Source organism: Bubalus bubalis, chromosome 2 (genome assembly GCF_019923935.1).
Source record: "Bubalus bubalis isolate 160015118507 breed Murrah chromosome 2, NDDB_SH_1, whole genome shotgun sequence".
NCBI lineage: Eukaryota > Metazoa > Chordata > Mammalia > Artiodactyla > Bovidae > Bubalus > Bubalus bubalis.
In genome coordinates this window covers 97,764,362-97,791,815 of record NC_059158.1, presented here as the reverse complement: position 1 = coordinate 97,791,815, position 27,454 = coordinate 97,764,362, and the positions used below count along the sequence as shown (strand labels likewise).

At 42.1% G+C, this 27,454-nt stretch overlaps 1 protein-coding gene and 1 long non-coding RNA gene across 2 annotated transcripts in view; one reads left to right on the top strand and one right to left on the bottom strand.

The window, feature by feature from the left end:
• Nucleotides 1–1,643: 1,643 nt before the first annotated feature.
• Nucleotides 1,644–23,377, bottom strand: RND3 (Rho family GTPase 3). Its single transcript, XM_006065704.4, has 5 exons — nt 22,924–23,377; nt 22,335–22,422; nt 9,233–9,342; nt 5,469–5,603; nt 1,644–3,685 (listed from the first exon to the last, which is right to left on the bottom strand). The coding sequence occupies exons 1-5, from the start codon at nt 23,071–23,073 to the stop codon at nt 3,434–3,436; spliced, it is 735 nt and encodes a 244-aa protein (XP_006065766.1). The 5' UTR covers nt 23,074–23,377; the 3' UTR covers nt 1,644–3,433.
• LOC112582194 overlaps nt 21,133–27,454 on the top strand; it is a 44,882-nt gene continuing 38,560 nt past the window's right edge. Inside the window, exon 1 of the long non-coding RNA XR_003106752.2 lies at nt 21,133–21,406. This is a non-coding gene — a long non-coding RNA (uncharacterized LOC112582194). The remainder of the gene's footprint in view (nt 21,407–27,454) is intronic.

The following is a 27,454-nucleotide window of genomic DNA, read 5'->3' as shown; positions in this document are numbered from 1 at the left end:
CTTTTTTCTTTTCTGTTGAACAAATTAAAGCCACTGGAAAAGAACAATTCACCAGAGGGAAACATTACTGTACAGCCCATAAAATACTGCCAAGGTCAGCAGAAACTCAACTGTTGGGTTTTTTCTCCTGTGTCGGTCTTTGTTGAGAAACGAGTTTCTTGCAAGCCCAATTTAGATGTTATGCCTAAGAAGTTACTCAACACCAAGGATTAGGAAAGTCTTTTTATTCCCTTTACTACATGCCGACAAGAATGAGTTACAGATATTTTTGGTAATTCTGGGCTTTTTAAAAAATTTTATGAGACTATCCCATACTGTCAATGCTCTTTCATTTGTTCAGTTGTGCTTGTTAGATCCTTGGTTTCTGAGAATTAGTCTCAAGCAAGTCACTACATCTCAGATTTCTAAAGCCTTTCATAGAGATGTGGATGGACCTAGAGTCTGTCATACAGAGTGAAGTCAGGAAGAGAAAAACAAATATTTTAATATTAATGCATATATATGTAGAATCTAGAAAAATGGTACAGATGAACCTGTTTGCAGGGCAGGAACAGAGACAGATGTAGAGAAGGGACATGTGGACACAGGGGAGGAAGGGGAGAGTGGCACAAATTGGGAGATTAGGATTGACATATATACACTATCATGTATAAAATAGCTAGCTAGTGGAAAATGCCGTCTAACACAGGGAGCTCAGCTCGGTGCTCTATGCTGACCTGGCAGGGGTGGGGGCGGGGGGACGGATGAGGGGAGGGAGGCCCAAGAAGCAGGAGATATATGTATATACACAGCTGATTCATTGTACAGCAGAAACCTAATACATTATAAATAAATTATATTCCAATTTTTTTAAAAGCCACAAGGATGTAGTTTTTATATGAAGTGACTTAACTGTGTAGAAATAGCTGAATTTTCCTAAATAGCTGTGAGGTACCCACATGGAGTATCTCTGGACATTTTTGTAAAACTTGCATGTAAGAGTCTCAGTTAAAAGACTGGGTTCATGGGCCACCATGTTTCTCTTGATCCTAAGCTTTTTCATGCTGAGGTTACAACTTTCAGGTCACCGAAGAAGCCTGAATTGTGCTGTTCTGTGTTACATAGAGATGCTGCTACAAAAAATAAGGCCTTTTTTTTTTTTTTGCTGTTTTCTTTAATTGTTGCAATAGCTGAGTCTGGGGTCATCTGCACAACAGGCCTCTGTGAACAAGAACACACCTTGCAAGGTGCATGCTGGATTAGGAATTGAGGCTTGGGGCTACAGAGGCCACAGAAACAAACTAGCCCTATTATCAGAATTAACCTGGGACCTAAGACTGTATCATATTGTTATTACTGAAGGGTTGAAGGAAATCCCCACATTTTCTATGAATTAATCCTAGGCACTATGGTGGCTCTTTCTGTTTATGATCAAATTACTTATTTTAATTACACTTCATTTCCTTCTTGAGATCTTGAAATCATCATGAAAAACTTTTATATACACAGATGTATCTTCCCCCAAGAAATTCCAACTTCTGCCAAGAAGCAAATAATTCCAAGGCCTACCCATCCAGGAAATGTGAGGCCAGATTCTGTAATCAACTCTATTAAAGAAAAATAAACAGCTAAATCAGGAAGTAGGTAATGAAAGGCAGCTCACATTTTGACAAAGACATGGTTACTTTTTTATTTGAAGAAACAAAAAAAAGTATGTTTTAATAAATACTGCAGAAACATTGACCAAACAAACATACAAAGTGACTTCAACATTTAAAAAACTGCAATGAAAGTTCTGCTTTATAACAGTTATAACTTATTTTCTTTTTACAATATTTAAATACAGAAAGCACTTGCCAGCTATTTCGTAATACTGCCCAAAGCATAATGCTGCATTAATCAGAGCATATCATGTTGGTAAAACGTCTGTATTTCTTGGGGAAAATGACTGGAATGGTATTTTCTTGCAGAGACAAAACAAAGTGCTTGTAAGACACAGACTGAGAGTTGTAATTACCTTAATCTCCTCTCCTGCCACAACTGAATGGGAGCACAGCTTCAACACTTCAAAAATGAAGCTTTATCATTGGAAAGAAAGCTCGTTTTCAACAAGCGCCAACAATAAAAAGGTCGGATCTGGTTTCTTCTCTGAAAGAAGCTCTAAAAGCAACTGGTTAAAAAATATCTGTAAACTATTTTAAAGGCTGATTATTTTATGTAACAATAGTGATCAAGTATGGAACACGGCCTTGGCAGAATCTGATTGAGGTTTAGCAATCACTCTCTAGAATAGTGTAGGACTGACATTATATAATTTTCCTCTAAGGATTCTCAAAAGCATAGAACAGAGGGCCACTCTTATCATGTTCATTGAAAGATATTGAAATAAGCCAACCGATTTTCAAATGTTGCCAACTTTTGGAACTTCATCCCAAAATAGGCCTTTTGCTTAGTACTTTTGGTTTCTTATCCAGACAACTTAACTCACAAACTGTGCTTTCTGCTACTATCCTTCATTCGTTATCTCATCAGGTGAAAATATCAATAGTACCTACATTTTTTTCCCCCTTGGATCATTCTATGACATCATACCAAGACACCTTTTATTTGACTTTGCATTTTTATCAACGATGGCAAAAAAAAAAAAAAAAAAAAAAATCACACACCCTCTTTTCTAAACAGCACACAAAAATATCACATTGAGCAATTTACCACTTTTTAATGACAATCACAAGGATGAACAGAACCCTCAGACTGAATAAAAATGGACACTTTTCTTCTAGTTGACCTATTCAATCTTTGTAGTGCTGGTCTGCGCACTTTGCAACACTGCAAAAGCCTTCCTTGAGAACCATCTTGCTCAACTATCTTCAGGACAGCAAGATTTCAAAGCCTCACCAACTTTTCCTCTGGATATCCCATGGGTCCTGATACAATTTCCATTTTAATGATGAGCTAGGAGAAAATTAGATCACATCCTCTAGAAAACTAAACGCTAAGGTCACAGTGCCAGTTCCCCAATGAGGATGGTATATTAATATATACTTTTTTGTAAAGGAGATTAAAACACTTAAAAATTAAATCAAAGTAGAGATCCGTGAATAGATTCTAACAAAGAAAACAAACACGCAAGCACCATTCAGAGTGTGATTTTTCTTCTTGGAGGTACTCGCATTCCTCTTCTTCAACCTCTAGCCCATCTGAATCTCTCTTTTTTGGCATATATTTCAAGTCACATTTCAAAACTCTTCAATGAACTCACTTCCCACCACTTGTTCTACATGCCAAATCTAAGGACAGGATTCCAAAAAGATGAACAATCCTTCCAAATGCCTCCTAAGCCTCCAGAACACGTGACTTTGGCTGTGCACTTTGTTCAGACTTCACCTTTCTGTTTTGTTGGTGGTGGTTTTTACACTTAATTTCCTTGTCCTCATAAAAAATAACCGAAGATTCACATCACAGTACAACTCTTGGCTTTGTCCTTTCGTAAGTCCGTAGCCACTGCCGAGAGTTCTGGTCTGCTGGGCATATGTGAAATCCGCTTTGTCGCCCTCTGCGATTTGTTCCGCTTAACGTTTTTATTTGTCTTGTTTACACATGCCAAGGTGGCCACGTGAAAAATGTCTCTGACGCTATTTTCTGACTGTAAAGCTGAGCATTCAATGTAAGTAGCTGCTCCAATCTGTTTGGCCATATTTGCTCCCTGTGAAACAAAAGGGATTGTGATCAGCAATAAGTCTCTGGGGAAAGTTAGAAAGTATATTCCAATACCTCAAAATTATAATGCATCACAAAATGTTTCTAATATGTAATTGAATTTTTAACATTTTAACTGCCTTCTTTATTATTGCATAAATATTTGCAGTCAAGGACCAGTCTTAAGATGTTCAATTGTCATCACTCAGTAGGCACTGCTTGACTTCCCAGAGGTGCTAAAGGTTGGTCTAATGACACTGGGTTATCAATAAACAGCCCAATCATCAGGTAGTCAGTATGGGGTGTTGTCAGGAAGTAGAAGTTTTAGGAGGTGGTTTATCTTCATTACCAACTGTAACCTAGGGTAACTAGACACTTAGGTCTTCCAAGTTACAGCAGAGTATAGAATTACCCAGAGAATCTTACTGCTGGCAAAGAGTGAAAAAGCTAAAGATCATGGATGTAAATGCTGCATTTTTCACACAGCTCTGGTAGAGTCATCTGGCTCTTCCATCCTATTTCACCACCTCATGGGGAACTCAACTTTTCTTGAGTATAAATGGCACTCATGGAGTAGGAAACAGCAACCCACTCCAGTATTCTTGCCAGGAAAATTTCTGAGCCATAGGGTCACAAAGAGTCAGACATGACTGAGCAACTGAGCAAATGGCACTCAAGGCTAATAGGCTGTACAAAAAGCAGCCATAAGAGAATTTAGAATCAGTTTTGAAACTTATATGATTAAGGGCCAAAACAAATTGAGGAAAGGAATAATACTGTTACACATCTATAATTTAGGAGACATAAAATATGTAATTTTTAAATGTGGACCAGACAACAAGGGGACCCAAGAAGAGCATGTCTACATCAAAATAACTTATTTAAATAGCCAGAATTGTGTTAACTGGAATGAAGGACAAAGAAGACCACAGTATGATTGGACAAACAATGAATAAATAGAATTCTAGCTATTTCAACAGGAACTGTCTTTAGAATTTGGTTGGAAGTTTTAAGAGAATGAACTTCTAAAACTAATCCTCCTTCTTCGTAAATACTTGGGAGAAATGCCTGCAGGAATGATGAAACTCTAAAAGACGTTTTTTTGGGGGGTGCTCTATTTTACTGACAATGGCCTTTTGTAGTATTGTATTATGTTGCTGAATGTAAAATAAGATTAACTCTCTTTAAGAGTATTATTGATTTTGACCACATTCTCTCTTAAATCTATTTAACTTTAAAGCCAGTGAGAGTTGCAGAGAAATACAAAGGGTTGAATATGAGCCACTGTTTCTGTCCTCAAGTAATCAAGTATCACATGATTCTTCTGCTGAATGACAGAACATTTTAAAGGGTTTTCTCTCAAATTTGCCTTATGTATACATGTACACATATGAATCCTTACACAGTCAATTGCTCAATGTTGGAAAGCTTTTTGAGAAACTCACAATCAAAATATCACCATAATTTTGGCCCAACCTTGTCCCGGATCACTCTGATGCTCACTGGGCAGTTTTTACATTAATCTGAGCAATGGACTGCCAGGAAGGGGCCTGGATGTTTGCTGTGAAGCCAGAGGCACAGACACACCAGCCCCTTCCACCTCTGTTTACAGATGGGCACAGTCTGGACACAGGGAGCTCATTCTCCATCTCAGGAGAGGGGCTTGCACTTGGTGGTACCCTTGGTTGACCCTGTAGAAAAGTAGCTACTTTTTAGTTTATCTATTACAAGTGATGTTTCATTTCTGTCACTCTTTATAATCCACATGTGCGCACTGACTATATACATACCTGGTCATAGGACACCGGGGTCTGCCTGTGATTCGAGAGCTCTACTAATGTACTGACATCGGTCCGAAGATCAGATTTGCAGCCAACCAAGAGCATTTTGGTGTTGGGACAGAACTCCTGGATTTCACCTTTCCACTATGGGGGAAAAGAAGATGCAGAATTAACGGAGTGCTGGCATCCATACAATGGAAAACAATTTCTCTACTGGCAGGCACTGGAAATAGGATAGAAGGGAGGTTTAAAAGAGAGTGTCACTTCAGATGAAGGCGCAAACTTGCATTTATCTGCCGAGTAGATATTAAACATTATTGCTTTTAAGTATGGGAGAAGGCAATGGCACCCCACTCCAGTACTGTTGGCCGGAAAATCCCATGGATGGAGAAGGCTGGTAGGCTGCAGTCCATGGGGTCACACAGAGTCGAACATGACTGAAGTGACTTAGCAGCAGCAGCAGCAGCAGCTTTTAAGTATGGACCCATTGTGTGTGTGCTAAGTCGCTTTAGTCGTGTCTGACTCTTTGAGTCCCTTTGGTCTATAGCCCACTAGGTTCCTCTGTCCTGGTGACAGAGGAACCAGGAGATTCTCCAGGCAAGAATACTAGAGTGGGTTGCCATGCTCTTTTCCAGGGGATTTTTTCCGACCCAGGGATTGAACCCAAGTCTCTTAGGTCTCCTTTATTGGCAGGCGGGCTCTTCATCACTAGTGCTACATTAGGGAACCATACTACTATCTATGGAGCTTCCCCAGTGGCTCGGCAGGTAAAGAATCTGCCTGAAATACAGGAGATGTGGGCTCAATCCTTGGGTCGGGAACATCCCCTGTAGGAGGACATGGCCACCCACTCTAGTATTCTTGTTGGAAAGTCTCATGGACTAAGTAACTAAGCACGTTATTATCTGTTCTCTTTCTCTGTGACTCATTACTACTGTAAGAGACGTGTTGGGTGTTATCAGAAAGTAGCTAAGGCAATTTCTTAATTATTGAGGCATCTCTGAAAGATAAACATGACTTAAGAAAAATTATATATTCTAACAAGTCACTATGTCCTTGGATATGTTTAGCTGGTACTTCCCAGCATGGGAAGAGTCAACACAAGCAGAGATACGCATTCACTGACCCCACCTAGAAAAACAGAGCAGTCACCCTGCATTGAAATCTCTACTGAGATTTCAGAGACTGGAGATTAGAGTTAATACAGCAGGATCTCCTGCCTTCAAGGAGCTTCCATTGGAGTGGTTGAATCAACAAAGACCATGACATTTGCAAACGCCCATCTCCTGGGTTATCAGAGAGGCATCTGGTCCTATAGCTCACATGCCCTCGAGTTAGTTTTATGCTATGTAAGTCATTAATTTAGTCTACCCCAGCCAGTTGTTTCATGGCCCAACAAGAACTCTAAGAACTTCCAGAAATGGCTGGCAGGGAATTCCAGTTGTCCTCTTAGAAGAACAAATGGATGACTTTTTGTGGTTTCATTTCCTCAAGCTGGAGATGACCATCGGGATGGGAGTCAGGAGTTCAGACAGTTCATAGGAGAGCTCTGGCATTGAAGAGGAGTGATCAGAGGTGCTGAGGTCAGGAATCTCTGCCTGACTCTCCCTGCCCACGTTCACAAATATGCGTTCAGTGCTCTAAATTCTGTGGTGGTTACAGAGATGATTACAATGTAGCTGTGTCTTCCAGAAAGGAATTCACAAGAGAGGAGGGTGATGAAGTCATGTCTATAATACTACATAAAAGGGACATCTTGCATGAGTAATTTAAAAGATCTCTAGAGGACACTTCTGGATCCAGAAGTGTGGGCAATAAACTCTAGTCCAAAATACACCAGGGTAGTGAAGGGAGTAATACCTACTTTGCACCAAAATCCAGGGAATGGCAACCCCCTCTATTCTTGCCTGGACAATCCCATGGATTGAGGAGGAGCCTGGTGGGCTACAATCCATGGGGTCACAAAGAGTTGGACACGACTGAGTGACTTTCATTTCACTTTACTTCCTCCCTCCTTTCTCCCTTTTCCTCTCCTTCCTCCCTTTCCCCCCAGTATTATTTAGAGGCATCTACCATGTGTTAGACAGCCCTGAAGTAAGAACTAAAAGGTGAATTGGAAAAAAAAAAAAAAAGAATAAGATCTCTCTAGCTCTAAGTCACTCTAACCTCTTTGATATTCAAGGACTTAAAGGATTCAACTAATCTAGACAACCCATAGCAGGGGTTATCAGAGCCTTAAACCTCACACAAACGTAAAATACATTCATTAATATCTCTAAGGCCAAGTCACTCCTCATTTGGTCTTAGCAGACAAAAGCAAAATAAAACAGAAGCAGGGTTTTTCACCATAAATTATGCATAGCCCGATACTACATCACATAAGAACTCCAGTAAATAAGCAGTCTCTTTGATCCACAGACAAGCACGAGACAAGCTGCTCTGTCGTTCTTTGCTGTGTGATGACTGCCTCACGTCTAGCAATTGTTCACAAGCTTCGAAGGCAGGAAAGCTGTATTCCTGCTGGAATCTGACATTCCCATCGCTTGTGTTAAGACACAAACATTACTCAACACTGAAACGAGTTAGAAAGCTAAAAAGAGGCTTTAATCTTTTACGAAATTAGTATTTCCTTGAACCATGTTTGTCATGTTTAGTAAAGAGACGGGGCTGGGAGGAGGGGTTGATTCACCTTAGATCCTAATTTCATCATGACACACAAGGCCAGTAGTCAAACATAAGAGGGAAAAACAAACTAATAAAAACAGACAAAATACAAGGACACAGCCATGCTTTCAAGCACATCCTCTGATGAAGCCCGAGTGCATGGAGGAGAAGGGGGCTTTAGAAAGGCTTGATGCTGAAATGTCATGGCATTCAGGCCAGGACTGAAGAGTCAACTAGAGGCTGCCCCGCACTGGCCCTTGGACAGGCATGTGCATTCTCTAGCTATCCTGGGGCTCAGTCCTAGGTTTCTCCTCCCTCTCCTGGCCTGGCCAGGACCAGAGACCACCTGCAACACGGTCCCTTCTTCCTGACCTTCCCCGGGTTCCACACAGAGCTTCCTAGGGCCCCCTCGCCATGGACAAGAGCTTCCTAGGGTCCCCTAGCTATGGACAAGAGCTTCCTAGGGTCCCCTCGCCATGGACAAACCTCCCTTACCTTTGTCTCCGGACACTAGCCATGCGATATCACTTACAACCTGAATACAACCACTGTGTTTACTAGTGTACGACAACACCCCGATCACAAGTCACCTGGTCTATTGCCTGGAAACATAGCCCTATTTCTCCCCTATGCATTGTATTTCTGTTTCTAATAAATAACATCATTACTGAAATACAGGGTTTTTTTAAACTAAACAGCTATGACTGCATTCATTTCAAGCCCTGAATCGAGGTTGTATATATAAACCTGAAAAGTAAGCACAGTCTACACATTAATGAAAGAAGGAAGAAAAGAAGGAAGACACACTGAACAGTAACAGAGTATTGTTATTGTGAGCCGTACCACTGCCACCCAAAGTATAACACAGAGGTTCTTAAAAAGGTATTTTGTTTCTTAAAATGAGATCAAATGTTAAGCAGGTTCATCATCAAAACTTAGGTCACATATGAGTGGAAACCCTTTTATAATGTGAGAGTGTCCTTTTCAGTGTTTTAATTGCAGAACATACAACAAGGTATTAACTGGAGTGTTTGAGCTCCCAGTCAACCAAACGCTTCTAATTTACATGTAGCCAGTACTGATCTGTGTCATCACTCCCTAGAACTTACCTTTTTTAGGACGCTGTCTAGAGTCTCTGGCCTACTGATGTCAAAGCAAATCAGCACAGCGTCCGAGTCTGGGTAAGAGAGGGGCCGGACATTGTCATAGTAAGGAGAACCTGAGAAGAAACAAAATATACAAGTTGTCAGATGAAAATCCCCTTTGCCAGTCATGCATGAACTTTGCCCTTTTAAGCTAAATCTTTGGAGGGTCACATGGCTCCCATCACCTCTAATTCTCGGAAAAGAAAGCAAACAAAAGTCCAGTAGTGTTGGGCTGGCCAAAAACTTCATTCGAGTTTTTGTGTAACAGTCACGCGTGCTGTCACTCACTCGTGTCCGACTCCTTGCCACCCCATGGACTGTAGCCCGCCAGGCTCCTCTGCCCATGCGATTTCCCCAGGCAAGAATACTGGAGTGGGCTGCCGTTTCCTCCTCCAGGAGATATTCCTGACCCAGGGGTTGAACCCAGGTCTCCTGCACTGCAGGTGGATTCTTTACCATCTATAACAGTACTATATTTCTTTCTGTAACAAGGCAAGGAAGCCTCACTGTTTGACTTAAATTCAAGGGGAGGAGCCAGGATCTTTAGTTCAAAGAGTAGAGCCCGAAAGGCAGCTGGGTCAAGGGCAGAGCATCTGGGACCCAATGTCCTGAAGTGCAAATCCACCTCTACCCCTGCAGGGGAGGGGCAGGTAGCTTCAGGTCACTGCTTCTTCAATTCTTCACTCATGAAATGAAGACGACGACAGTACCTACCTTGGATTAAGTGAACCTGGGCAGTGCCCGCACTTAGCAAGAGATCAAAAAGTCTTAACTATGGATATGGCTGGGCTAAGGGCTTCCCAGGTGGCTCAGTGGTAAAGGATCTGCCTGCCAGTGCAGGAGGTTGGCAGATCCCCCGGAGTAGGAAAAGACAATCTACGCTTGTATTCTTGCCTGGAAAAATCCCATGCATAGAGGAGCCTGGTGGACTACAGTCCATGGGGTCACAAAGAGTCGGATACGACTTAGGGACTGAGCACACACGCACATGGCTGGGCTATTGCAAGCTGAGTGCAAGTAGGAAGCACCATAACTGGAGCTACTTCTTGGGAAGGAGCCCCAAATTCAAGATCATTCTGTAAATACAATGGAGGCTGAGGGAGAGAAGAAAAGGGTAGGTTCAGCTATGCATAGAGAACCATCATGAACCTCATCTCGCACCACCCTGTCTCCAGGTTACAATGAGCCATGACCTTTGAGCATGCTTACTTAAAACTTATCCCCAAACCCTATATAGACTCTTCCTGTTACAGAGAAAGAATGTAATAACTGCCATACTGAATTCTGTTGCTTTTTTACACAGTTCCATCTCTTGGAGTAACACCTAGGATATGAGACTGAGTTAAATCTAGCCTAATTTAAATCCTAAAGCTTCAAGTTACCAGCCAATTAATTTAACCACAGAACCCTCTTCTAATTATATAGGACATTTCTTCTGTTCTTTTAAGAACCCCCAACGATGCGCGATTGCATGAGGCCAATTTTAAAATTAAATAACAGTTTGTCATGCTATTTATTTTGTTTTGAAAAATCATTTTCAGTATACTGACATTGCACAAGCACAACAGGAAAATTATTTTATATATATATCACTATATATATATATATAAAATTGACTCCAGCATAGAGGAAAAAACCTCTAAGCTACCAGTCTTTTTGAAACCCAATTTCATTTTGACATCACCTTCCATTTCCAGCAGAAAAACATGACCTGTTGTCCCCTGATAAATCAAAACTTCAAAAGTCAAAGACAGGGAAAGAGAAAGACTAAAGAGGCGTTTCAAATAATCTTTTAAATTTCTATCAAAACAAAAATCTTCAGGAGGCTGCTCTTGAGATGTCGAAGTTACAATGTATGGTTAGGGTGCACCATTCTCTTTTCACAGGTATGGTGTGTGCCCAGGACCCACCGGTTAACCCCAGGAATGCTGTGGCCTTTCACCAGCAGTGACAATTTCAAGCCACGTGTGTCTACCAAGCCAGGAAGAAGGGAAATGTTCTAGGCATAAGGAAGGAAAGTGTGAATAAATACAGACCAACCAAAGCCAGAATCAGTCCTGAGTTGCAGCAGTTCCTTGCCCACATCTGGAATCAGGACCCTGATGAAGCAGAGACTGACAAAAGAAAGGTATTTTGCCAAAGTTTAAAGGCTTTACAGCCAAAAAAATAAGCAATCACGCCATTTTAGACAGTAAGACTTATTACAATAAGGCTGTTTCTGAAAATGACACGCTGCAGCTGCTGCCTTTTCAGTCACTCAAGAAAAAAAATATCTGAGGTTAAGAGAAAAATTCACAAAGACTCCATCAACTTCAACATTTTTGAGAGGACTCAGAAACGAGATGGCTTATCACTCTACACAGACACATTGGGATTTCCATATTTGTTCTGTGAAGTTCAGACTTTCTCAATCGCAGCTTCTGTTTCCGAGTCCAAAGTCTAACCTGGGCACAGTTTATGCCATAAACATCAGGGAATCTCTTTTTCCAAACACAGAATCAGAAAATTCCAGATCTTAGAGTGGGAATTCAAATACCAGCCACATACACGAGGATTTCCTCTGCTCTACCAAAGTTAGCAGGAGATGCTGCTACTGCTAAGTCGCTTCAGTCGTGTCCGACTCTGTGCGACCCCATAGACAGCAGGCCACCAGGCTCCCCCGTCCCTGGGATTCTCCAGGCAAGAACACTGGAGTGGGTTGCCATTTCCTTCTCCTCTCATGAAAGTGAAAAGTGAAAGTGAAGTTGCTCAGTCGTGTCCGACCCTCAGTGACCTCTTGGACTGCAGCCTACCAGGCTCCTCCATCCATGGGATTTTCCAGGCAAGAGTACTGGAGTGGGATGCCATTGCCTTCTCCAAGCAGGAGATGACTTGACCTCAAATCCAGAAAGTCCCAGTTGCAACAATTCAGACTGTCAGAAGCCTAATCAGCCTTCAGAAATCTCCTTTCTTGGAAATCACTCCCCCTGGGAAGAAAACTTTCTGGTTACTTTCCCGTCTCCAGCTCACCTGAGTCTCCAGTTCACCTGAACTTTGGAGGACAGAAACTTTGACTAAGACGAAAGCAAGTAAACACTCCTAATCTCTGATCTAAGACTGTGTTACAAAACAGTGAAAATCATCTTTTCCAAACACAAATTAAGGAACGACAGTTGGAGAATTACAAAGGTACTAAAACAGAGTAATTAAAATTCAAACTGCAGAGAAAATCCAGAGGAATGGTTTTAACTTCTAAGCCAGCACATGTCTGCAGAGACCACCCTGCCCTCCTTTCCGTGTACTGGGTTTCCCTCCTGCTCCCGTTTTAAGGCCACAAAGGGGATGTGGCTTTGTCTTTAGGCCTCCTTCACTGCTGGAGACACGGGCTTCCTAGAATCAAGGAAGCAGCCTCCAGGGCTTAGTGGTGGTGTTGTTTAGTCGCTCAGTTGTGTCCGACTCATGGGACCCCATGAACTGTAGCCTGCCAGGCTCCTCTGTCCATGGGATTTCCCAGGCAAGAATACTGGAGTGGGTTGCCATTTCCTCCTCCAGGGGATCTTCTCAACTTGGGGATGGAACCCATGTCTCCTGCTTTGGCAGGCGAATTCTTTACCACTGAGCCACCTGGGAAGAAGCCCCCTGTGCTTAGTGATTGTGCCCAAATATCTAAAAAATGTAGACATTGGCCTGACTTTAAAATAAATGAAGTCTGCAACTTAAACCACATTCTTATGGAAGTTTGATTCTGCTTTTATTTTTATTGGGTTTCATATTTTGAATGAAAACACACATGTAAAAAATATATAGGTTAAGGTTCATGAGAAATAAACCACCTTGCTTGTTGAGGTTCTGAAGTCATTGTTAAGAGCTTTAACAAGATCTAATTAGGAATGACACTTTGATCTGTCCTATTACTTTTGCTAATGAACAGTGCTTTCAGATCAACCAAGAGTGTCCAAAGGTAGTAGTAAAACTGAGCTCCACATTTATTAGTTATAAGCATAATCTGCCTAACCACAAGAATAATTTGTCATTAAAAACAACAAGATCACTTATTTATTATAAGGCTTGATAAGGCAAGGTTAAAACTTTTTTTGAATGGAAAAATCCATGGTCTGCTTTTTTTCAGAGTAAAAAGGAAAACTGATACAGATTTAAAAAAAAAAAAAAAACAAAAAACTGTCCTGCCAGGAAGAATCTAACAATTCAGCAGCTAAGCAGAACCTTCAGGGGAAAAGAAAATATCCAGTTCAACTTGCATGTTCTTGCTCTGTGTCTAAGCACCTGGAATTCTTGCCTATACAGCCAAACTACTGCACAAAGCAGGGAGGAAAAGCCAAGCTGAAGAGTGCACGGTGCCATCACAGGCATGAGTGGGATAACTCACCAGCCAAAAAAAAAAAATGAAGAGGAATTCCAGGAATGCCCTTGTGAAGTGAGAAGCAATACAGGGAGGCAGAAGTGACCCCAGAGAAAGAAGCAGAAAGTAAGCCAATGAGACAGGAACAGTAGCAGCCCCTCCTCCTCCATCCCATCAGAAATGTCTTAAAGCATTCTGTTAAGCCAAACAGGAAAAGATTAAGTTCTACAGATTCTTTATTTTAAATAAAAAAGCACGTGAAAAACTTCCAAGGTAACTATAGAACTAAACACAGGGCAAGAAAGAACACTGAATGATTTTGTATTATGTAGAAAAGTGCCGAACTTCAAGGGCTTCCCTGGTGGCTTAGATGGTAAAGAATCTGCCTGCAGTGCAGGAGACCAGGGTTCAATCCCTGGGTCGGGAAGATCCCCTGGAGGAGGGAATGGCAACTCACTCCAGTATTCTTGCTGGGAGGGTTTCATGGACAGAGTAACCTGGTGGGTTACAGCCCATGGGGTCACAGAGTCAGAAAGGACTGACTGAGTGACTAACACTTTCATTTTCTTCTTTACCATTTCAGTTAGTCTAGGTACTGAGCTTTGCTTATTGAATAAAACTTTCTCACCAGTGAAGTAGGCTTCATGCACATGTTAGTTCTGATGCAGCATTTCTCTTATACTTTGTGTAACTTTAAGTACCTAGCACTACTCCAAGGTCCTTTCTATTTAAGTGTCAGATCATCAAAGGGAAACTTTCAGAAAATTCCACACTGTAAAGAAACAAGGACACTACATACACAAAATGTGTCCCCAAACCTCACAAGGACCAAGCTTTGCAGGGCGAAGACTGCAATAGAGCTCTGTGAGGTTCTCTGAGTTTCGGCAGTTTGGCAAACATCAGCAAAGTTCTAAAAGGCTTCTGAATCTTCAGGTCTACCCATCCTTGTCTTCAAGATCATTAATTCTGGGCGAGAGCAGTCTTTCCAGCCCAAGAATAGTCACAAAGTGCCTCACCCAGAAACTACTTTTGCAGATACATACCTGTCTGCTTAAGTCATCTCTTCACAAAGATAGAACACACCATATATGTACATAATTAAATGTATATGTTTGAAGATTAATGCCCAAAAGGGAGGCTTTGTGGAACCTTTTGCAAAACCAGTTCAAAGACTGGGAAGCTTTTATAGGAGCTTGAGAACTGAAAACTCATCTAGTTGAATATTTCATTAATGCAACTTTCTTTATTAATACTCGAACCTAAAATTGAAAAACACTTTCCGCCATAAGAAATTCCTACCTAGAACAATAAAATCAGGAATACTGCATATTTTGGGCAGAGGAAACACATTCGATCTTGGTATTTTTTTGTGATTAAGAGAATATTTGTACCCAACAGCAGTTACCATGCGGACAAACTGCCCAGTTTTATAAGATTCTATTTCCTGATGCCATCTCCACTTAAGAGTAAAAGCTCCAATCAGCAATCATCTCAGGAATGTGAATCAAGTCCAAGCAGAACCTTTGGTCTGGCTCCGTTGTAAGACTGTTGAACTCTTTTATTCCAAGCAGTTTGTACTACAAGCATCTTGCCCTCAAACATGCAACAAGTATTCCCAGGAAGGATATTTTGTTTCTTCTATAGGTTAAGATCAACAGAAATTATAAACAGATTTTATGAAAATTTGGGGGGCATTTCTCTATTGCTATAAAATTAGAATAAATTTTTATTTATTTATATATATATATTTTATTTATATAAAAATTCTATTTTTATATTGCTATAAAAACAGAATCAGTATTTTCAGTTTCGGGGAACAATGTAGATACGTAGTTATATGGAAAGTCAAAGAGGTAGAAATAAGACTTTTTTTTTGAGCTTTAAATAAAGGTTTAGGGTTAAAATCCCAATCTTACTGAGATACTTTAAAAATATAAGAAATGAAATATTTCACTTAAAGTGAAACTATAGCAAGTCACAGAGCTTTAGAAAGAAGAGCAGATAGGCATACATCTAAAAATATTATTTATTATTCAGTAACAACCCATGAGTGAAGCTGCTATGCCACACACTATGTCATCAGGCTTATCTTTCAAAGCCAACGTGTACAACTCCTGGTTGGACTTCTGAGGCAGCTTACCTTTGTGCCACTGAAATTCCTGTATTGTCAAGAGGGTCTCTGAGTAAGGCTGCCAGCATATAATGGCTGACATTTAAAGGGCATCAGAAAAGGGTGGCGACACAAGCAATTCATTTGGCACAGCCCACCAGGCACCATGAGCTAACTGGAGGAACTATTGGTCCTTGGTGTTATAGCTACATGCAAAAGAACTGGATTAATGGGGAAACATCTGGTCATTACAGGTGGCATCAGAATGACCAATCTGGATGCCTCACCAAAAATGTGCAACTTAGCAAGAAAACAGTTTTAGACAGATATAAACTTTGAAAGATATAAACAGAAACCACTGCATAGTAGACAGTTCTCCAAATATAGTTTTAGGTATTTTTTATCAGATATCACCATCCTAACTCAGAGCTGTTTTGTCTTAACCCACATCTCTTACAGAGTTTCAGGAAAAAATTCAAGTTAAGAATCAAACCTGACTTTGAAATTCTAAGCTCCTGGAGCTCATTACTATCTTACGATCTAACTAGTTTTGTGCAGTTTTGCTCTTTGACTCACAACACAAGCACCCACGCTTCTTTGGCTTCTGTGTAAACTCTTCCTTTCTTCCTTTCTCTAAGAAGGTTAACTGAAGTTAAAATTCTTCAACTTTCAGAATCTTGGTTTCCTTGCTAGCCATTTAACATAATAAGCACGTTTTCAAGAGGCAGGGATATTACAGATTTAAGAACTGAGTCAACTTGTTAGAGATAAAGAAGAAACTGTGGTGGGCTACAATGTTAGAGATAAAGAAGAAACTGTGGTGGGCTACAATGAGTCACAAGTCAGAGGCCTTGGGCTGGCGCTGCAGTCTTTGGCTCTTCTTTGGATCTTCTTGTTAAGTGAGTCCAGCTTTAGAACCTCCCGGCTCACCCTCTTAAGAACAAGTACTAGACTGAGTGCTCTGAGGGCAGGCACTGTGCTAGCCAGGTGTTGCACCACCCTCTTCCAGCTCCCACAGCATTTAGCAGAGTTCAGGCACATAAAAAGCTCTAAAAAATGTTTACCGGTTTCAATTATTTCTATAAGTACTGATGTGTTAATTTGCCTATTAAATGACAAAAAAGGGACCAGTGACCCTTTGGACGCTGCTTTTCTGAATTAATTATATACTGATTACACTGCTGATATTCCCATCCCAGTTAAATATTTCAAAAGTGCTTATCACTGAGACCATTCTTCAAACTTGATGCATAATCTACGAACATAACAATATAGATTTATGAATGTCGAGGAATGTCCTCAAAGTCAGGTCACAAGTAATCAAGAGTTTGCTCTCTTACCTTTTCCTTTAAGTATAAAAGTTAAAGAATATTACCTTTCCTGTTAATACTGCTAAAAACTAGTACAGGAAGTGTTAACGTTAGCACTCGTGGCCTACAAGAACCTTGTATCAGGACAGGATTCAAAAAAAGTGTATAGGAGTTATCATGGGGGAATATTAGCAGCTAAATTGAGTATTTTAAAAACTAATAATATGCCTTAGATAAAATGTGCATTACCTTGCCTTGGTTAAAAGCTAAAATGAATGATTATTACTCCCTACATCACATGTCCTGAAATTACACTGCAATCAAATCACTTAGGAAAAGATATGGTGATCCTTAAATGGTGGATTTCTATTATTAGTAGGCACTGGCTTCATGCTACAAATTGCTTCTATGCTTGGCGAATGTGGCCAAGAATCTGAAGCACAAGACTACTTTGGTCTCATCACATCAAAATGTTGAAACCATTACCCACTGTTTTACAGAAACTCACTGAGTGAATTTAAAAACCAATAGGAGCATTTCTGCAACTTTTAATCAAAATGCTAATCATCAATAAAAAGTGAATATTTCTCATTAAAATAAAGAAATCATAGACCTATGTCTGAAAACTACCTTTAAAATCCCCGCTTTAAGAGGAGGATTCACAATGCTGTTTTATTTATAAGACGGCTTTGCTTCCTGGGTTTTTCTTTTTACATTTTTTTTTTTTTTGGAGTATAGCATGACTGATAATAGTGTTAATAGTGATAATAGTGTGTGGAGTATAGTGATTGATAATGTGTTAGTTTCAAGTGTACAGCAAAGTGAATCAGTTACACATATATCCAGGGCTTGTCTGGTGGCTCAGATGGTAAAGAATCTTGTCTGCAATGCAGGAGACTGAGGTTCAATCCCTGGGTCAGGAAAATCCCCTGGAGAAGGGAATGACAACCCACTCCAGCATTCTTGCCTGGAGAATTCCATGAACAGAGGAGCCTGGTTGGCTACAGTCCATGGGGTTGCAAAGAGTCAGACACAACTGAGTGCTAACACTTCACTTCATAGGAATATCCACTCTTTTTTAGATTCCTTTCCCATATAGGCCATTACAGAGTATTGAGTAGAGTTCCTTGTGCTGTAGACAGGTCCCTGTTGATTATCTATTTTATTTATAGTAGCATTATAGGTCAATCCCAATCTCCCCATTTATCCTGCCCACCCTCCATACCCCCCAGTAACTGTAAGTTTTTCTACGTCTGTGACTCTATTTCCATTTTATAAATAAATTCATTTGTATCATTTTTTTAGATTCCACATATAAGTAATGTCATATGATATTTGTCTTTCTCTGTCTGACTTACTTCATTCATTCAGTATGACAGTCTCTTAGGTCTATCCGTGTTGCTGCAAATGGCATTTTGTTCTTTTTCATTGTTTAGTAAAATTCCATTGTATATTGTACTACATCTCCTTTATCCACTGCTCTGTCAATGGACATTCAGGTTGATTCCATGTCCTGGCTACTGTAAACAGTGCCGCCATGAACACTGGAGTGCATGTATCTTTTCAAATTATGTTTCCTTTTAGAGGGACTGAAATAACTTTAAGCAGCCATAAGATACCAACTGGCAAATTGCCACTTGTGGTTGCTTTAATTGGTGTGTGCGCTGGGGGCAGCTAGAAGCATTTTCTACCTGAGGAGGATCAGGGGATCTATCAACATTAGGGATGCCTGACAAGGGAAATCCACAGCAACCAGATGAAAAGGGCATTTGGGTTCAAGAATCTGACAAAATCGGCTCATCACAGGTTGCATATGGGCCAAACTAAGTGGGGAGAAACTCCTTCTCCTGGGTGTATGATCAGCAGGTAGGACAATATTTGAATTAAAACTATAATCTCTAAGGCCTCAGAGAGGGCCTGCACACAGTAGGTGCAGAAAGAAAGGGGAGAGAGTCTCTTAATATCTGGTTGGAGGCTAAGCAGGATGTGAATGCCATTGAAAGAACACAGTCCATGTCATCACTCTCCCTATGTAAGAGAAGTTACATGCCTCCTTTTTCTTCTAACTTTCATAAAGTTCTAGAAGGGGAAAACTTTTCTCCAGAGTTAAATTGATAGCAGTTGGAAAAAATAAATGTAGCAAGAGGCATCAGACATATACAGTTATTTTCACAACCTGAACTAAACAAATGTCTTAGTGGGCAAAGAAAATGTCAAATATTTGTCAAAAAAAAAATCACCCTGTTCAGAAATGTGCCATGAAAAGCTTAAGATGAAACGAAAAACTGTTAATGATTAGTTGCTGATGAAATGGCTCTTGTTACATTTATTTCACTCATGAATGATAAACCATTTTTGGTGGACGTAGTCTAGTCTTAGAATCCAAATAGTGCTTCATGACTGTGTTTAATTAACTCACACTTCACCTCACAAACAACATAATGGGATTCTAAATAATTCCCTTATGCCTTTTTTCCACTATATATAAATCTTAATCTAAACTTGCCCTACAATTTCATTACTGGATAAATTTGCAGTGTGATATTTTCTTAATCACAGGTTTTTCAGACCTTCACATTTTAGTTAAATACACATATGTTTTGTTTCATTAAATAAAAATACAGTGATTATTTCACAAGAGACTTCATTTCAGGTAATTATCTTTAATCTGATGAAAGGCAATGTTTATAAAGTTGCCATTCTTTGTGCACAGGTAATTCAGTGATGATAAATGTCAGGGAATCTCATCTCCTTGGAAACGATGCATATGATTATTCATTTGTTCATTCAACAGATTTTATTGGGTGACTATTGTGTGCAAGGTATGAGGCTATGTGTGCAGAGACAACAAGCGGTAGAGTTTGGATTAAATATTTGAAACTATCTGAAGTGGTATTTATCTGCACATGTGAAGCATAGCCTCCAACTATAAACTGCCTACATTGTTTACTTCCTAGCCTTTGAAAAGCATGTGTCTTTTTTCTCTTAAAAAAAAAAAAGTCAATTTAGCCCTTTGGGCGCCCAATTTAAAATCTCCTTTGGTGGTCCTGTGACTTGAAGCTTGAGACAAGGAAGGGGTAAATAACCCAACATTCCTTTAAGGTTACCCATGCCCCCTCCCTGCCCAAATGGGTCTCCTTCCTAAATCCACCAGGAAGCAGTGGCTCTGTTCAGAATCTGGCTGGCTTCATGGGTGGTGAAAACTAGGGCGTGGGATGCCAGATCCACGGGGACTAAGAGCTGAAGCCAACCAACATCTGTGAAACAAAAAGATTTGCCTGTCTGGTGACCCAAAGCCAAGAAGCCTACAGCTAGGAATGATCCTGCACATTATTTGCTTCTGTATCCTTTTTTCAGATGATGAAACGAGACTCAGCGAGGGAGAGAATCCGAACCTAGATATCCGTGTAAGCAGTAGCTTAAAATCTAAACATAACTCTTGTATCAAAGACCGAATCAGACTCACAGACCCCCATGTCTAAATCACTCTTATCCTGCATTAGGTCCAAACAGACTGGGAGAGGGCGTTGAGTGTTGGTGTTAATTATTGGTACCATACCAGCTGTCCTGCCCACAATGCATAACAAATACCATGATATATCTGGTAATTGGAGCCCATTAAGAACTAGGCTGTGTACAAATCTGACGATGGAAATGACTGAAACAAGCATTCCGTCTATCACCACCTTCCCTATAGTTTTGAGAGTGTATGCAATCCTCAGCATAAAATCCGGTGAGGTCTTGGTTCTGCTACCCTTGGCGAGGCTCCAGGAAGAGCCCGACTCTCCAAGGAGAAACAAAATCAGCGCATCTTACTGCAGCCCTCGGAGCACCTGGCAACAACCGTGAGAGGCGCTCGCGCGAGACTTCTCACTTGCCTTTGTGCAGGGACTGCCTCTGGCGACCCTGTCAGTCTGGCCTCTTCCTTGTGTTCTCTAATCGCCTCAGTCCCTCCGGGGCTCCAGAGGTTACAGCCGGGGGTGGTGGGAAGCTCGCACAGCCCACAAGCATCTACGCGAGGCCCCTCCCAGCTGAGCGCAGGTCCACCTCGCGGGCCTTCCCCGCCCGACAGTAAAGCCTGCGTGCTGGCACTTGCGCGCTCCTCCTCGCCAGTTTCACCCAGGATTTGGCTCGGTTCACCCGCAGCAGCCCAGCTCCCTGCTAAACTCCTAGACCTAAGCTCAAGGGCCTTCCCCGGGCCTTCCCGCTGTCTCCTCCTCCTCCTCCTCCAGAGGCTACACCCTTCCTGGAAAAGGCACTCCTACGCCGCCAGGCACCGCAGCAGGGTCGGCGGGTCCCCGGGTTCCAGCCGGAGAGTCTAGGTGATGTTACCGCCCCCACCGCGCCTGACCCAGACCGAACCCCTAATATCTGCGCGGGTAAGCCTTCCCCTTCGCGGTGTAACCAGCCCTCCCTACAGCTGCGTGCCAGGTTGGTGCGTGAGTGCGTGGGAAGGCGAAAACCCGGCCTTGAACCCCAGACACTAGAAAATAATTCACCGTGCCAATAATTCAACTGGATGGGAAGGTCAAAGGCGAATAGGGCAGCCCGCGGCCTCGCACACTGGAGAGGGGTGATGCAATGGGTTAGGAGGGAACGGTGTGGGCCGGAGGACACCAAGTGATCACGGGGGCAGGGGAGCTCAGATCTGCAGGTCGGCACTGAGGCGGCGCGGGCGGCGGGCAGCTAGGAGAGGAGGCCCCGGGACCCCCGCCGGGTGCTGCCCGCGCCGCCGGCGCATTCCTGGCAGTAGGCGTCACAAGCGCCGCGGATGCTTGCGCGCCCCCTACTCTCTCCGCAAGCGCGGAATCCGCACGTAAGTGCGTGGCTTCGGAGGTTTTCTCCCACCTCCCACCACCCTTTCGGTGCTCCCAGCCTACCAGCCAAGCAGCAGGTTAGATCCTGGAGGGGCGCTCGCATCCTAGAGCCAGTTGATACCGACAAGGCGCACACATCCCCCCTAACATTTGGCTACTCTGGCCACCCCGAGAGGACTCGGGCACAGCTCCCCGGACACCCGGCTACAAGCATTTTACATCCCGGGGTGACCCTTTGGGCACGGAGCTTCCTTTTCTTCCCACAGCTATTGCCCGACCCAATATCTTCCCCCCACCCCCATTCAGAAGGGGCAAAATTTTCATCCATCAGGGAATCCCTCGTAAGAAACAAAGTTAACGGAGGAACGCAGAACGGGCGCTGGCAGGTGCCGAGAGCGTGCCAGAAACGCGGGGCCCCGAGACCCTTTGCGCACCCCTCTGAACGCCTGGAAACCCGCCCGAGCGCCACGCGGTCAGATGATTCTCTTACCCGAAGTGTCCCATAGGCTCAACTCTATTCTTTGTGTGTCGATTTCAAAACTGGCCGTGTAATTCTCAAACACTGTAGGGACGTAATTCTGGATAAAATGGACAGAAGTAAAGAGGGCAAAGAGGTTATCTTAAAATGCAAGACAGCTGCAGTACACCCTTTGAAAATAGTCTCTTTACTCTCCCATTAAAAAACGAAGACCCCCCCCCCCCACCCAAATGCACACGCACCACATCTCACACTAAACACGCAGATCCTTTCCGAAAGCCCTAACTTCCCTCTCGCCCCACCCGGATTCTCCAAGAGTGGAGGATCCGAATCTCCCAACCCCAGATTCTGCACACATGACCGAACAAGTTTCAGAAGCTAACAGGAGAATGTGTAAGCGCACCCCAAACCCCTCCACGCTTCCACCCCACTTTTCCTTTCCCGGCAACTAACCGGGGCGAAAGTAATAAGCGGTGAGAAAGACGGCTGAAAAAAAAAGAGAGAGAGAGAAACGGGTGAAGGGTGAAAGCCAGGGAAACCCACCTCGAGATGGGGATCCCTTCCCCGCAGCCCGCCCGCAGCCCCAGCCGGCCACACTCACTTCAGGGAAGCAGTCTTTGGCGAAGACGTGGAGTAGCGCGGTTTTCCCACACTGACTGTCTCCCACCACTACTATCTTGCATTTCACGTTCTGATTAGGATCCATGATAGATTTACTGGATAATTTCTGGCTGGCTCTTCTCTCCTTCATTGATCTTGTCTTATTTTCTCTTGAAACAGGAATTTTCACTTCAGAGAAAAAAAAAAAAATATATATATATATATATGTATATGTATATGTTTCTTTCTCTACAAAAAGCAGATATAAAAATAAACCGCAAGGGTGGTGGGAACCCCTGAGGCGCCACGCGGACGAGGAGAGCTAGAGGAGCAGGCTCGTTACTCTCCTCCAACAAGTTTTATGCCTGACTCCAAACGGCGTTTCCCAAGTCCAATTCCGATCCGACTGCTTTGTTTCACGCTCTCTGCGCGGCTTTATACCCCCGGCCTTCCAATCCTCTTTCTCAATGAGAGAAGGAAACTGATCCGCCTCCTCCCCTTTTATGGAGCCTGGGAGACAGCGTCGCCTAGTTACTTGCAGAAAATGTAGACAGTGCGCCCTCTAGGGTGACCATGCGGGATCGATTTCCAGTCCAAAGCTCGGCGACGACTTGAGGACCCCAAGGACGCTGTGCTGAAGATTGGGACTGTACAAGTCCAGGAGGAAGTGGGAAACGGAATTGACTGTGCATATTGACTTTTATTAGAATTTCTGGATAAACGTTTTCATGGGGGCTGTTCTACGGAAGCCTCGTGGGCATTTATGAAAGCAAAAACATTTCTTACCCAAAACATCGTTATAAAACACTGAAAGCAAATCTTGGATGGGGAAGGGTTAAGTGCTTGTATTTTCTTAGGAAAGGTTTTGCATCAGGTATTTAGGCCACGGAACAATAGCTAAGCCAGGTTGTTTGAGATGCCAGAACTGGCTTGCTCGGGTCACAGCAACAGACTGGCTTTGGGAACCTCTGTTTCAGTGACTCAGGAGAAGAGGGAAAGGTTTGGAAGAGAGGGGAGGGGAGGTTTGTGAGTAGAAGAAAAAAAAAGTGGAAGATGATCATAACTGAGTAACAAAAGCCATTGGAAAACTCAATCCTACTACACTGGGGACCTAAGCATGCAAGGTTAGCCATTGCCTCTGTTTCAGTGAGAAGAGGGGATAGGAGGGATTCTGACCCTGCCCTTTAATTCGTTTATCAGTAGTCTCCCGTTCCCTAAAATCAAAGCACCCTTGACTGACCCGGAAAATGCAGATATGCTTAGCTTAAAAATGCAGGTGCAACCCACCACTCCATTTCCACTGCCTCAACATCCACCCCCCCTACCCACCCACCTGAAAGTCTCAGAGAGGACTAAAAATAGCCATCTATTTGTTCTCTCTTCCCTCTAAAAGTCCTTCTTTACTCATCTTCATTTCCTGTGCTCCAAGTGATCAAAAGGTTTCACCCATTTTTATAATTTTTTAATTGAGGTATAGCTGATTTAGAATATCATATGAATTTCAGGTGTACAACATAAAGATTCACAATTTTTGAAGATTATGCATCATTTATAGTTATTATTAAATATTGGCTATATTCCTGGTGCTATACAATGTATTCTTGTAGCTTATTCAATTTATACATAGTTGCTTGTATCTCTTAATCCCCTAACCCTATCTTGCTCCTTCCCCTTCCCTCTCCCCACTGGTAACCACTAGTTTGTTCTCTATATCTTTGAGTCTGTTTCTTTTGTTATATTCACCAGCTTATTTTTTAGGTTTCATATATAAGTGATATCATACAACATTTGTCTTTCTCTCTGACTTACTTCACTTAGTACAATATCCTCCAAGTCCATCCATGTTGTTACAACCGACAAAATTTGCAGAGGTTTTAGCTATTGTACTAAGGACATTAGCCAAAAAAAAGTATAGGTTTCCTGATGGACATTTCTAGATTTGTAAATGAGAAGATAAGGTGAAAAATCAGAAAGTTCAGTATGGGGAGTGAAAAGGCACAATGAAAGATGGTTAAAAGCACAGATGTAAGTATTAACCCTAGGGCCATGAAGCCTCAGGGATCTAAGGATTGTCTCTTCTTCCTTTCAGAGCAAAGAAAACTGGAGCTCCCCAAAGGAAGACTAACTCAGACTCAGTTTGTAAGGCTGTGTTCATATACACAGAGAACTGACCTACAGAAAAAGGGATTGCTGGCCCTGCTCAGGTTCCTAAAGCAGCACTAGCCAAAGTCTGCACTGCAGAAAGGGTCCTCACAAAAAGGGTCTTATGTCCCAGTGAGTGATGGAGACACTATGCCTGTATCACCCCTTGAAGATATACCATGCCCTTTGATATATTACAACAGTAAGAGGCTCTGTAGAAAAGTAGCCTGCCAACAGAGTTTAACCCAGCATTCCCCCAAATTATCAAAATATTTACTTGCTTGGGAAGCAATGAACATAGTGGTTGGGAGCAGGAAAACATAAAGAAGTGTATCTGTGTGACCTTGGATGAGTTACTTAACCTCTCAAAGCCTTAATTTCATCATCTGTAAAATCCTAATAGTAATGATGAGGAAATGTAAGTGAAGTTTGCAGGGTAGTTTCTGACACCATAAAGAATCCTCAACCTTACTTAATATGTCACACGTAACTCTTATTTGCACTTCTCAGAATTGTTGAACATATCTTGGGAAATTCTGGCCTTGTTAATGGACTGACTAATTGATGCTAAGAGAATAGATTTACCCCCCACCTTTTTTTCTCAGAGTTTTAACTTAGGAAGTTGCTTCTTTCTGGAGATATGATTTGATCTTCCACATTTCTGAACTGATGAAGTTTATGTAGTTAAACTTCTCTAACTAACAATAAGTTATGAATTATTAGTACTTGGCTGACAGTAAGATGACCATGTAATTCATCATATATGCTGGGACAACTTTGAGAGCAAAAGGAGGTACCATTGATGGTCAGAACAACAGCTGTAAATAGGATCTGGCCCAGGCAAAATGAGAGACCTCATCACTTTAATGAATAATCTGGAATCATAGACCAATTTTGGAAATCAGGTGACCTGAATTTCTAGGAATCTGCCAGTTGCTGAGTGAAATTTAGCGGCTGTGTAATTGAGTAGAAACCCAACTGCCCGAAGTCACCAGGCTTCAAATTTCTTTAGGGTAAGAATTCTTTCCACACTGAGTCTCTACTATTCAGTGTGTAGTAGATACTCAATATTTTTTAAAATTCACTTTGCATTTAGTTCAACAGATATTTATTAAGCACCTGCTGTATGCAAGATGAGCTTCCCTGGGGTCAGTGGAATCTACCTGCCAATGCAGGAGACATGGGTTCAATCCCTGGGTTAGGAAGATCCTTTGGAGAAGGAAATAGCAACCCATTTCAGTATTCTTCCTGGGAAACCCCATGGACAGAGGATCCTGGCGGGCTGTAGTCCATGGGATCACAAAAAGAGTCGAACAGGACTTAGCACGTAAACAACAGTAACAATATGCCAGATACTGTTCTAGGGACTATAGATATAAAAGTAAACAAGCCAGCCTGCCTGCTGCTCTCACACACACATATGCCAGACAAAAGATAATAAAGAAGTAAGCAAGTGCACAAATAAGAATGAATGCACTAAGCTCTATGAAGACCAAACAGGATGGTGTGATGAAGCATAGGAAGGTGGGGATCAAACCCAGAGGCCTGGCAACACCTCTGTAACGAGCTTAAGTCGTCAATGGTGAGAAGGAATCAGCTATGAGAAGGGGACAGACAGTGAAAAAGTTACATGCAGGGAAAGAACTGGGCAGGTGCAAGGAACAGAAGGAAGGCTGGAGTCAGTGGGACCATTGAAGGAGGAAGAAAATAGACAGGATCATAGAATTTGGATTTCATCCTAAGGGAAACAGATAGTCAGACACAGGAGAGTGTGAAGCAGGGTAATGACTTAATTATTTGAATGAATGAATGAATGGCTCCAGTTCTAAATTTTCACCTCTCCTTCCACTAACTATGAAACTTTGATGAAACTGCTTATCTTCAATGAGATTTTCGGATCTAAATGAAACCTAAAGTCCTTCGTGTGGTAAGTCACTTCAGTCGTGTCCAACTCGGTGACTCTATGGACTGCAGCCTGCCAGGCTCCTCTGTCCCTGGGATTCCCCAGGCAAGAATACTGGAGTGGGTTGCCATGCCCTCCTCCAAAGGATCTTCCTGACCCAGGGATTGAACCTACATTTCATTATGTTTCTTGCATTGACAGGCAGGTTCTTTACCACTAGCGCCACCTAAAGTCCTAGGAAAGACTAAAATTTTAGACTGCAGTGAAAGGTTTTCCCTAAGGAAAGCACTCATTTGGAAGACATGTAGCCCCATCTAGGGAATCATGAATTACCTCATGCCCTGTCTTTTGTTATTCTTCTTGTTTCCTATTACTCTCTCCTTTCTCTAATTAACTCCTAGGTTCAAGAGAAGAGAAAAAATAGCAAACGTTTCAATATGGATTGGTTAATATTCAATATGTCGTGAACATTCAGCATTCAGGTGCC